The sequence below is a fragment of the Ambystoma mexicanum genome, chromosome 2p (genome assembly GCF_040938575.1).
Source record: "Ambystoma mexicanum isolate Mex_15411 chromosome 2p, UKY_AmexF1_1, whole genome shotgun sequence".
In the NCBI taxonomy this organism is placed as follows: Eukaryota; Metazoa; Chordata; class Amphibia; order Caudata; family Ambystomatidae; genus Ambystoma; species Ambystoma mexicanum.
The window spans coordinates 483,454,724-483,467,158 of NC_090923.1; the positions used below are offsets into that span (position 1 = coordinate 483,454,724).

Genomic DNA, 12,435 nt, shown 5'->3' on the forward strand with positions numbered 1-12,435 from the left:
GAAATGTTTGTACGATCGATTGAATTATGGTTAAAAACACATGGCCGAACCATAGGGACAATAAATAATATTTCTGACCGACCCATTCCTTTAAGTTGAGCATAGGCAAGGTAGGAAGGATTTCTGTTCTAGCTTCAAATGTGTGCAAAGTAAGGCGTGTGCACTGCTACATTGAGCAGACTAGGAAGAAGACTAAAGTTCTCTGTGGTTAACGGAAGTCTTTTTACTAGATCTGCTTAATGTAATTGTCTTGTAGTACTAACCTTTAGGTGCCCCCCTCCTCTCCTCGGTCCCCCCTCTCCGTGAACTCCCCTTGCCTGTACAGGGCATGCAGCAGCTCCTCCATCCTTCTCCCCTCCTGGTACACTGCCTCCTCACAAATGGAATCCCTTTGCCCATTGGATTCCATAGGGGGTGTCATGCTTCATTAAATCCAATGGTTAAGGTGTTTTTCGAGTCCGCGAGAACAGGAGTGTGGATATGTTTAGAAGTTTAACAGCTTTGATGTTGGCGCCACCAATGCTTTTATTGTGTATTAAGCAGAATGTCGGTTTCATACTAGGAATGCAATGTTTGAAAAGCCACCATTAGTAAGTTGACCGCTAGGAGCAGGAAAAGCAGCATTTGAACGTTGTGTTCCACTAAACACTGACCTGGATGCTCAATTATTTCAATGTCCATTCTAATTTCTGGAATAATGCAAATGCAGCTAATATAGCTGTTTCATGTATGACATTCTGTACATTAAAAGCCACGCTTACTTATTAAATGTTGCACCAAACGTCATATATGCTCTAGACGAGTGATGTTTATTTTCATTCTATGAAAATGTTGTATCATTTTTTACAGGCATTCCTACAAAAACATTTGCCTACCTAAATATCAGCATTGCCGATACAGAACTTAAAAAATGTAAGTTTTGCATGACACATTACAATGCCTTCATTTGGTTTGAATCTTCATTGATAAGTCAAATATATGTTGCCATTGATATACATTTGCTATTTTGCAAAATACTCTGTGCTTTTGCACTTCAGCAAAATGAATCCTCTTAAATGTATTGCTATTTTACTGACTTTCGACATCTGATGGTGGTTTCTGTAACTACGCTATGAAAAACAATAGCAGACAATCTAAAAAAGCCTGGCTAGCGAGACCGAGGGAAGGACCATATTTATGTAATCTCATTTGTATTGTGTCCATTAGACAAGGGGGCAGGTGATAAAGATATTTACAAAAATAAACATTGAACACATCATGTGCCCTTTGTAGACTACAAGCACAATGCAAAAATGTTTCTGGGAGGCCTCCTGTAAATCTTTCTGTGGATGACCGCATGGGCGGACTGGCATATATGGATCTTGGGAGATTTCCTGCTAGGCGTCTGCTCTCTGGGCCTCTTTTTGTGTGGTATTTCCAATTTTATTCCATAGGAAAATGGTGGGTCTGGCTGAAAATGTGTAATATGGGGCCACTTTGAACATTATTTCCAGGGCCTCTTTTGGTTTCCTTATAGGCACCTTGTGCACTATGAATGGGTCCTCTTGTCGCTGAAGCAGCAAATCCCCTACTAGGCCCAAAAATCCATCTCTCTGTACAAATGCAGCTCTCCCATCCCCAGCGCCTTGCTCAGCCAGCCCACACCATCTCCTCCCCATTGCACGTCCTGTTTTCGCAGAGGAATGTGCTCTGCGGATAACGTGAGACACTGACAAGTCATACATCCAAGTGCCCATTCATCTCCACTAGACTACCCATGCACAAACGACCTCCACCCCGCCAGGCCTGAGCCCACCCGCTCAGACCCCGCAGTTCCTTTCATGCTGATATCCATCTGACCCTCCCATGCCCTGATCAGTCAAGGACCCACATCACAGCCCTTATCTCATGTAGTAATATATTCTCCCAAAAAGCAACACACGTCTGCCTATATCCTGAAGACCCAAGCAGGGCAGATGATAGCGCAAGTCCAGTTGAGGGGAAAAGGGGAAAAGAGCGGGGCAAAAAGTTGACAGAGGATACATTTGAAAAGACAATTTAGGCCATCAACGCCATGCACTGCATGTGTGGATGTGGTTTGGGTCTAGCAGAGGGATTTACAGGCACGTAGCAACCACATACATGTATGTTATCATTCAAGGACCAGTAATATAAATTAAGGGAAGGCAAAAGATATAAATTAAGGAATCATAACATGGATTAAATCTGCATAATTAAACACTTATTAATTTTAATAGCATTGAAATTCGAGTTTAATAGCATTCCATTGTTTGGGTACAATGTAGAAACATTGGGGAACATATCCCAAAAGTTATAGTGAGCACATTAAGAACACTGCTGCAAATCATTTATACCGGCAAGTCAACTGTTCAACAAGATCAGCTTTAGGTGGACAGGGCTCGTTTGCAATGTTTTGTGGCATTGTATGTGTCCTAGGAATAAAATCGGGATCCATTCCATGAGTATTCATGGCCAACACAGTCAAAGTGAGATCTTTCACAAAATCGAATTCCGTTTCCTAGTATATTGGTTTTGCCAGCGATTTTTTTTTTTTTTTTTTTTTTTTTTTTTTTTTACTTCGTTTTGCAAAGGCCAAGATGTAACTAGGCATCCCAAAGTTTCCGGCAGTTCTCGATTGTTCCCTACCTAGTTTCTCTTTATGCACTAATACGCCTAGTAATGTTAGGGGTTGCATACAGTCTATGCCAAAATGCAACCTTTTGGGCTTGTACCATAGGGACATATTGTGGAACACCTCCAAATCTCCGCTGTGACAGAATTCTGTGAGTCCCTTTAGGTCTCTTGAAAGAGTTTTGTCATACACGATCTTCTCAAGAGTTTTGTGTGGAGGTTAACATGGCACCAACCACTTCCTCTTGCGTTCCTGCTCCTCCGATAACGGTCCGTGTGCACATTCGTTGGTTTTCTGTCCATGAGTTAACGTTGGAACAGTGGTGCATCAATGAGCACCATTTTTCAAGTAGACTTTCCACAGACCCATCACAAGTTTTGGAGCTCCACCAAAGATGGTTGCTGAAAGACTGAGACTACTGTAAAATATTTTCCAAACCCTTTTTTTTTTAACCAGCAGCTGTGATTTTCTTATTCACTGATTTGGCAATGTGCCATACATCAAATTGATGATGCATTCCCTTGGCTATTGAAACATGTCTGTCAGTGGGTATGAAGTCAATTGCATTCCCCTCGATTGAAGATGTTCGAGGGATTTCATGAAACCACGTTTCTCCATGGCCACTGAGGATTTACATTGGGACACCTGCACGATCTCCAAACTCATTCTTTTTAGTTTCCATGTCTTGAAAGTGGTATGTGCAGTACTTTGCTGAAAATCCGGGGCTGTCGCATTGTCCGTCGCCTGCTAGCCTGAACCGTTTGCCAGAGAAAGTGCTTTGAATTTTCCAGGCTTAACTAATAGCGGGGAATAAGAATTCCCTTTTGATATTTGTAGTACTTGAACTCCAAGCAATTGTCGGAAACTGGACATCTTACTGAAAGTTGAGCCACTGAAAAATAAAGCTGCTGAACATAGATTTCCAGCTGGCACTTTGCCCAGCATCGGTTGGGCGGACCATGAAAATGTATGATGGAGGCTGACACCAGATGGCTTGGATTTTCAGGTTAGTGCCTTGTAATACGAGACACATGCACCAGTGGCTGCCCGCATAATTTCCCCCTCAATGTATGGACACATTTCAGCATCAGTATAATGTATACCAAGCAGCTGTCGAATACAATGTATTTTTGCTCCTTTTTTAGCCAATCGTCCTGCATGAATGTGGTTTGTGACTCAACTGTGGTGGACAAATTGCCCAAACTAGCCAAACTGAAGTCAAGATTTTAAGTCAATTGCGTTGAAGCTTCAGTCTCTGTTAGTTCAGCTTGTGTTATTTGCACATGAATTAGAGAAACTGTCCAATTCGAATGTTTATTGGGTGGACCTATTTTTGCGGGTGTAGATTGTGTCAAGTGGTCTGCGAGGAATTCCAATGCATCTTCGTTATATTCAGTTTCACCTTGTTGAGTTCTCACATTGTAGCAATGGTCCAAGAGCACTTTGCTGGCTTCGCGGGCCACATTCAATTCAGGTCATTGGGCATAAGCATCAGAAGTCTGCTTATTGAATGGACCACGCTGCGCCTCAAATAGTAGTTGCTCCATGGGGAAATCTGTTTGGCAAGCGACCTCTTTGGTTTCATTTGTTGTCTGTGTCTTTATCCTTCTTTTCCTTCTGGGCCTCTAAGAGATGTGTTGTAAAAACATCTTCAATGTATAGCACAGATACAGCAGATAGCACTATAAATACAAAAACATGTTATGAAGAAAACACCATCCCAAAACACTTCTAGAAAACAAAATTGTTTGTTAGTTACCCTTGTTTTCTTGATTTTCTGTGAAACCGTGGTCTTCTCTGTAACGACCGCACCAGCAAGCTGATCCACCACCTCTGATCCATGTGCCTCCACTTCTTATTCCACACCTTGTGTACATTCCTTGAATAGAATATTCATTAAAAAATCGTATTGGAAATTAAAATCTTTCATCGCACACACCGCATACACACATACCCTTGCAAACAGTGTACGTCATTTAGTCAAAATATACATTTCAAATTTCACCCGATTGATGGCAAGTACCATGCAAAACGTACTGATTGTAATTTTGCCCTCAAACATTTTGCAATGTAGTCTGCATTAGGGAGGAAGTGTAACGTTGGAACTGAAATCATAAAATTTTGAAACACTGCACGTTTATATGAATGTCACTGTCTAATAGTATCCTATGTAAGATTTACTTTTTCATTCAAGGGAACTGTAAGTATACATACCTCATACTCTGGACCAGCTGCAAAGGACGATGTAATTGTAGTCTAAGTACCAGTATCCCCCTGTAACACAGTACTTGTTTTAGTAAGGATGAAAGCAGCGAAAAGGCACAGACAATAGTACATATAAAGAGAAACCCATAAATGACACCTAGTGTAAACAACCGACAGGATACATAAACGATTTCATATTATTTGAAATTCCAAGCTTAATACATTCTCGTAATTGAAAAGTGAAATAAAATTACCTGATGGGTGCTTGAAGTTGTAGACTCCGGAAAAAATAAATGGATGCAGAATCTTGCTCCTTCATTTTCAGTGCATTGTCATGAAGTGGTAAAAGGGAAAATTAGATTTGCATTAGATATGCGGGAAGATCCAACTGTCGAGAATATGAACTTCTGCAAGTCTGTAGGGCTCACCATTGGTATATTTGACGTGTCGGTGGTTTCGTCACTTGGGAGGGTCTGTGCTTCCATCAGTATGCTTTCCTAAAAAAATGGACATGTCAAGCAACCGATTACGAAAACATTATGCTTCTTTTGAAGGGCACTATGGCTTTGTTTTCCATGGTCATAATTACTTCATTTGAGGCTCCATAAACCAGTGTTACGCTCACCTGGTCTCTGTGGGGACGTTGGGGCACAGTTGGAACCCTCCCTCGACTTGGCTCCCCTGGATCGAATCTCTCCCCCAGCTGCTGCGGAATCAACTGCTCTGGATTTTGACCCTGAGAGAAGATGAGAGGCAATGAGAATGGCGTGGTGGAGTTGTGATTCCCTTGTAGCCTTTCGTGCCAGAACAAAGTGCGCAAACGTTTTCCCATGCAAGCTCACCTGTTCCTTTGTAATGCTGGGCTCTCCGTCCTGCTTCTGGTAGCAGGGACCCTTGGAGTGGACCTAGTTGTTTCACTGTTCTGTGGAAGTGGTGATCCAGACCGGCTGCGACCAACCGCTTGGAAGGTGAGTCTTTTAGCAATGATTGTTTGTTAATTATAATGTCTTGCCGTGATTGTAGTTCGTAATTCTTGCAATGTCGTTTGCCGTGATTATAGTTCGTAATTCTTGCAGTGTCTTTTCTCTCCTCTATAGGTGTGAAGATGGCTGCCCGGAGTCGCAGTGTTTGGAGCGAGTTCAGTGATTACCCAGAGGATGGTGAAGCCTTTGAATTAGATGGTAAGTTGGCTTTTAGGGTAGAACGCTAGGCTCTGGTATGGCGCGGCCGAGCATTAGTTATTTATATGACTCCTAACCTGTTGTGTTCTTTTCCCTTGCAGGAGAAGTCTGACGGCGTCGAGCGGAGACTGGCTGTTCGGAAGCCGGTCCGCGGCTGCAGGATGGAGGTTCCGTGAAGATGAAGAATGGAAGATAAGCTCCCGCGTAGCTGGAGGTCCGGATCAGGTGAAGAAGCGCTCCAATGGCGATGAGGTAGATGGGATGCGCTGCAGACTATGGAGTGCAGGAGATAGGCGAGATGCGCGTGCAGCGATGGTGTAGCTGGAGACAGGCAAGGTGCGCTTTCAGCGATGGTGCAGCTGGAGACAGGTAAGGTGCGCTTTCAGCGATGGTGCAGCTGGAGACAGGTAAGGTGTGCTTTCAGCGATGGTGCAGCTGGAGTCAGGTAAGATGTGCCTTCAGCGATGGAGTAGCTGAAGTCAGGTAAAATGCACGACGAGGTGAAGAGCAAATCTGGTAAATATGCAAACTTTAGTAAGACGCATTTACACCGAAAGCACCAATCCGTTCATGAAGTTACCTTTTCAGTAACCCACTGCCTACAGCTAATTCATCGTCCGGGACTCACCTGAGGCAGCATGTGCATCAATAGTTGGAATTGCATTTGGAAGCCATTTACGAAACATTCTGGGTCGACGCTTTTTTGTGTACTTCGATTGGTCGTACATATCCGCGGTAAAGTGCAGGCTGCAGACGTGGAATCGATTGGCCCTCAAGTCTCCGAAGACAGCCTGGGCTCTACTTTCAATCTCATCCACCGCAAAACCACACTATCGAACCCATCTTCTTATTATATCAATATCCTTTGGGAACGTATGCAGGATTGTGCCCTGCCTTTTGACATGGCTCCTAGAATTGCAACCCAAAACCATACAAGCAGGCATTCTTGAAAAATCTATAAGATCTGTATAAAAAAAGTATAAATAATTACCAAAACATGGTACTGTATGCATGAGATTGATGGAATTATATCACAGCTTTCTATGCAATGTTTGTTTTGGTCAAAGAAGCGAAAACTGTGTAGCGTATTCGAATATACACTGGGATAACTTTCATACAGAATTGATTGATATGACGCAAATCGTAACGTGTTACTCGTCCGTTGAATGTACTTTCATGCATGAAAAGGAAACCTGCTTATAGACATGGTCCGAGAAAGTTGTGATTCTATTACTATGGACACTGATGAAATGTGCTATATATCGAGATCAGAACACTTGAAACATCAGACAATGGTAAAGTCATTGAGATGAATGAACATTACACTACTGGGTACATTCGGTCGAAACAGATAAGAAAATTTGAGATCAGAAAGAGATGAATATAGTGAAGTTAATAGATGACCTGCCCTTACCCTGACTAACAAACAATTAGATTTAGCAAGCAGGGGAGTTAGTAGCAGGAGAATAGGTAGCACAATCAAGTGTTAACTTCCAGTGCTCAGAGATGTTCTTCGGCTAAATATCAAGGGGTTCGTAAAGGATTTGAAAAGTGGGTGTGTATGTGAATGTGTGACATGTTTCTGGCGGGGTCTGCAAGAGGGGAGCCTGGAGACACTGCGTCTGGAGAGCCCATGTGAACAATGGCCCCTGTGCGGAAGAAACCTTTGAAGTGTACATGGTGTTTGGCTCCGTGGCAGTTTCCGCCCTGCCAGCCCCCTTGGGAGCGCACGGCCACAGGTGCGAACTGCCATTGATAGCAGAGGGCGGATGGATGGGCAAGAGGCGTGCAGAAAAGGGCTGGAACACTGCTGAAGGGAGACACACTTATGTGGATTGCTGGTCTGTGCAGAAGATACCTTTGAAGTGTACATGGTGTTTGGCACCTTGGCCATTTATAATGGCGGGGGATGGATTGTTGCACAGGAGGTGAGCGTAAAAGGTCACCAACCATTCTTTCATGTCCCTCATAGACAAGTGAGCGTGTCCTTGATTCACTGAAAAATTGAAACCACTATTCATAAAAGCTTGTTTGTATTTTATTTTGTTGCTGGTGTTGATGGCACAAATATACCACAAATTGTATACTTTGTGTTGCAGCACAGTGTGGGAAAATCCCCCATACGGTCCGCTGTCACTGGGGAATTTGGCGCGAATGGCTCCAACGACACAGGCAGGTATTACTCGTCGAACGCGGAATCCAAGCTTCCCATAAAGCCACCATGTAAATGAGCGGTAGGCCACCAGTCTGTACCACCTGTGGAAGAGAAACACACATACTGTATTTAAATTAACCTGATAAGTGTACAAACCTTACTTGAAAATGCACCCTGTATCCTATGGCATAGTTGCCCGTACAAATGTTACTTCATGGATCAATCAACTTGGGCTTTGAAGTGTAGACACATTACAAAACCCATACAATCCATAATGTTTGGGGGCACAGAGAAATATTGTTTCTTAGTTGAACGTGAAAGACACATAAGATGAACACTGATTCCCCCAAAGCGCGAGAAATGTATTCAATTGGCAGACTACATTAATTTTGCATTTATAGATCAAAGTTACGACAATATAGGAGGCAAACATGAAATGTTAGGGGCCTCAGTGGTCAAAATGACATCACATCTAGAGTACACTTACTCGTTACTTGGATTGCAAGGGCGAACTGTTGCACGAAGTTCGTGCATAAGCACCATCATAATCCTCAACACGGACCTTGTGAAGCAGGCTGCCCTGAAGTCATGCAGCTTAGTAACACATAGCGGTGGTGTGTCTTCCGATATGTAGGCATCCTGAGTTTTCTCGGCAGCAGCCGTTCTCCTCCTCGGCTGGCATGACCTTGCACCGATTGCAGGTACACCAGGTGGAAACGTCTTCCATGCAACTAGGCTCTGGCTCGGGGTCCATTGATTCCTCTTCCCAACTGTCGTCCGATACCCCATTGTGTCCGCATCTTTCTCTATCAACTAATTCCGCCTCGGAATACTCCGGCTCGTACTGATAGGGCTGTATTATTGCCATTATACAACAAAATTGAAATCAATAGTAATGCTAGTATAAGTATCTGTTCGCAGAGGCTCCGTGCAACGAAGATAGCTGCAAATGCAGCAGAAACTAGTCACAGGCTATACAAAATAAAAACAGTGAAACGATTGAAAAAGCAACTCTGTTGTCTGATGAGAAACGGTCTGTGTATAATTATTGAGGAGAGAGACGACCTGCCATTTCCATGGAGACACGTTATTAGCTGGCGCACAGAGAACATTGACACACGATGTGCATTCGCGTTGTGAAATGCGCCGTACGCGTCTAGTGAGGTCAGCTTCAGGGGCGGGTGATATGATTTAGTGCAGCAGGGGCACTTGAACTTAGGGCGATTGATCCACAGATAAGATTAGCACAAGATGGTCGTGCCCCGCTCGTTGATTTTGCATGTGTAAAAGTGAGAAAAAAGAAGGTAAGGTGCATAGGAAATGTTTTTATGATGCCACATGCCCGAACGCTCGGGACAATAACATTTTTGAGTGCACTATTCCTTTAAGAACCGAACTATGCCTGTTAACGCCCCAGAAGTGGCAACACTGTTTTCCTGGCACGATTTTTGCTAGGCACTGCTTTGTCAGCTGGGCTCATCAAGCAGGGATCTGGTTCTGTTTTTTCCAGCGTGGGGCTTGGTAGGAAACTTTCCCTTAATAGTGACTAAGGACCCCATTCTTTTTGCTCCGTTTTTAAATCTGTTCTGAGTTTTTTTATGTTAAGTAAAGGCTTCAGCTTCACTTCCCTTGCCTTCTGCTCATTGTTATAAGGGAACTGATCAGTCTTTCAGACTATCAGCACTGGGAAAATGTGTTAGGAGAGTTTCTCTCTTAGGAAACCTTTGCTCCATATTCTATGGACACCCAAACTTTTTGCTTTCGTTTTACACATTGCCCTGACTTTTTGCAGAGAAGTGAGCTTCACTTCACTGGTCTTTTTGATATTTTTTTTATGGGGAAACTGACTAGTCCTTCAGATTGTCAGTGCTGAGAAACTGTTTCCCTTTTTGTCTTCTGACATGTTAGGCAGAAACCTGTGCAGTTCCCTCTGGGACCACTGGGCTTTGATTCAGATGATCAATACCATCACTATTTTCTACATTTGCTGGGGGGGTAGATTCCTCTGTACCACCCAGACTTTGGTTTTCTAACAATCTTTCTATAAGTTCCATTTTCTTGCCCTTCTCAGAGAGATTCTTATGTCTACACAATACTTTTAAGCAATCAGCAGTTTTGGCAGACAATGATTCTAGGGTATAACTCTCCATAGCAGACATAGTTAGAAAATCAGCTTTTTAGTGCTAAGCTGTGTGGTTAGTTGTCCTAAAGTATTCAAAAAGCACACTAAAGTGTATACTCAATACAAATCCCACCGCTGTACACCAGTGTTAGGCAGAAACCTGTGCATTTCCCTCTTGGACCACTGCAAAAGATTTAAGACTACAGATGTTTGGCAGTAAACCCACTTGGTAGCAGTCTGTACCACACAGATTCACTTGGTAGCTGTGGCTGAGCAGTCAGACTTCCCTCAAGAAGAGTTAGGCAGTATACAGAGTATTCACAATAGGTCAAAAGAACACAGTAGAACAAGCAAACACTGACCAGAGCTTGGTGTAAAAGAGATATAATTATTTATTTAAAACCACATCTAATAAAACACACAGGCACTAATGTTAAGCAGTCAAAAACATGGTCACTAAAAGATATACACTCCCTTAAAAGAATATTGAACAAGTCTTAAGTAAAGCCCCACTTATTTTCAGACAGCGGTGAGTGCTTAACGCAGATGGCACTCTAATAATTTGGTTTAAAAGGGAGAGACAGGCGGAGCATAAATTGAAACAGATCCCAACACTTTCACAAAAACACAGCAAGAGAGGAAGGCAGAATCAAACCGTGAAGTTAGAGTTCAGAAAGCCGGATCCAATTTAAGGGGATCAGAACGAAATGTGTCCAAGGTCACACGGTTGAAAAGTGCACAAAAGTCTTGAAGGTTCAGAGAGTTGGATCAAAAAAAAGGGACCAGTTAGATGGTCAAGGCGGCCAGCCCAGTCCAGAAGGTTAAGGGATTATTATTACCTTGTAGCAACCTTTAGAAAGGGAGGCCTGGCGGACACGGTACCTTAAAGTGGTGAGAATACTCCGGCGGGGGCAGTTGTTCGTGGCAGTGGTTGCAAGTCAGTGCTTCGTCCGGAGGAAGAGAGGATCTCGTCGGGGAGGAAAGCAGGAGTCTGTTGCACTGCTAGGGAAGAAACCAGCCGCAGAGTTTCTCGGTTAAAAGGAGCGGTCCTTTTGTTCGCGGTCCAGTGGTAAGTGGCTATCCGGTTGCCGGGGTGCTTGGCACGGGTAATTCGACCACAAGACGTCCCGGGATGCGAGGAAAAGAAGGTGAACTGGTTGTGCCCACCAGTCAGGAGAAGAAGACTCTCCAGCCGGGAGATCTTCTCTGTCGTCGGGAAGTGGTGAGTCGGTTCCGCAGGGCTCCACCGGTGGTGTCGTCGTAGCAGGTTGGCTCAGCTTCTCCCTCGTCAGATTCTCAGGTCCTGTGGCGACTTCTCAAGTTCCAGTCCCAAAAGCCCTGCTTTTATGCAGCACATCCCCATTCACTCAGCCTAGCTGTCAATCAAACATGCTAAGTGGTGAGCCGGTCGGCTCACCACTTGGGCCAATCACACAAGAGTGCGACTTCAGTTACCAAGGTAACTCAGTCCAGGGTGCCTAAACCCCCTCCCACACCCCCTGTGGTACCCAGACAGAGTGGCACCACTTTTGGAGGCTTCTGTGGAGAAGCCCGCCAAAAAGTGCAACAAAGGGCTCGACTTGGGTTGGAGTCACAGGAGAGAATACAAACGCCATTTTAGAATCGAGTTCTGGCAAAAAATACCAACCGGCAAATTAATATTAAATAAATAAACCGGCGGTATGTTCGAGGCTATGAGAATTAAATAAAGGTGGTAGCCTCGAACAATGGGAAAATCCCATAGAGATATATTCGCGGTCGAATATAAAAAGTAGTATCCACTGCCACCAGCCAAAACTCAATCAAGTGCGACGGAGACATGCCCCCTCGACTAACAGACCCCGGGGCAATCGAATTGCCCCGACCAGTACGTCCACAATATGATGGTTTGTACTGGTTTCTGTTCATAATTTGGGACTAGTAAAGCCAATGGTGACTTTACATGCCCTGGGAGACAATAGTCAGTCCCAGGGTATGGAGTATATGGTGGGGTGTCACTATGACACCACTGTGTCACGGCACTGAGGGTGCTGTGTAACACACATAGTAAAAACACATGAGACCCTATGGAGTAAAAGACCCCATAGCCCATAAAACACATTAACAGTCAAAGGAACCCCTCAAATCATGTCCAAGAGTG

General features: G+C 43.9%; 1 protein-coding gene across 20 annotated transcripts in view; it reads left to right on the forward strand.

Annotated features, from left to right (window-relative positions):
- The window catches only part of NOL8 (nucleolar protein 8), a 1,066,580-nt gene that overhangs the window by 148,344 nt on the left and 905,801 nt on the right, over positions 1-12,435 (forward strand). For 16 of the 20 annotated variants that reach the window (XM_069643873.1, XM_069643874.1, XM_069643893.1 and 13 more), the window contains one exon: positions 850-912. In XM_069643873.1, the coding sequence (XP_069499974.1) occupies positions 850-912 (63 nt within the window). Of the gene's footprint in view, positions 1-849; positions 913-3,469; positions 3,639-12,435 lie in introns of all 20 variants that reach the window. The other 4 variants (XM_069643889.1, XM_069643892.1, XM_069643890.1 and 1 more) reach the window with 1 other exon arrangement.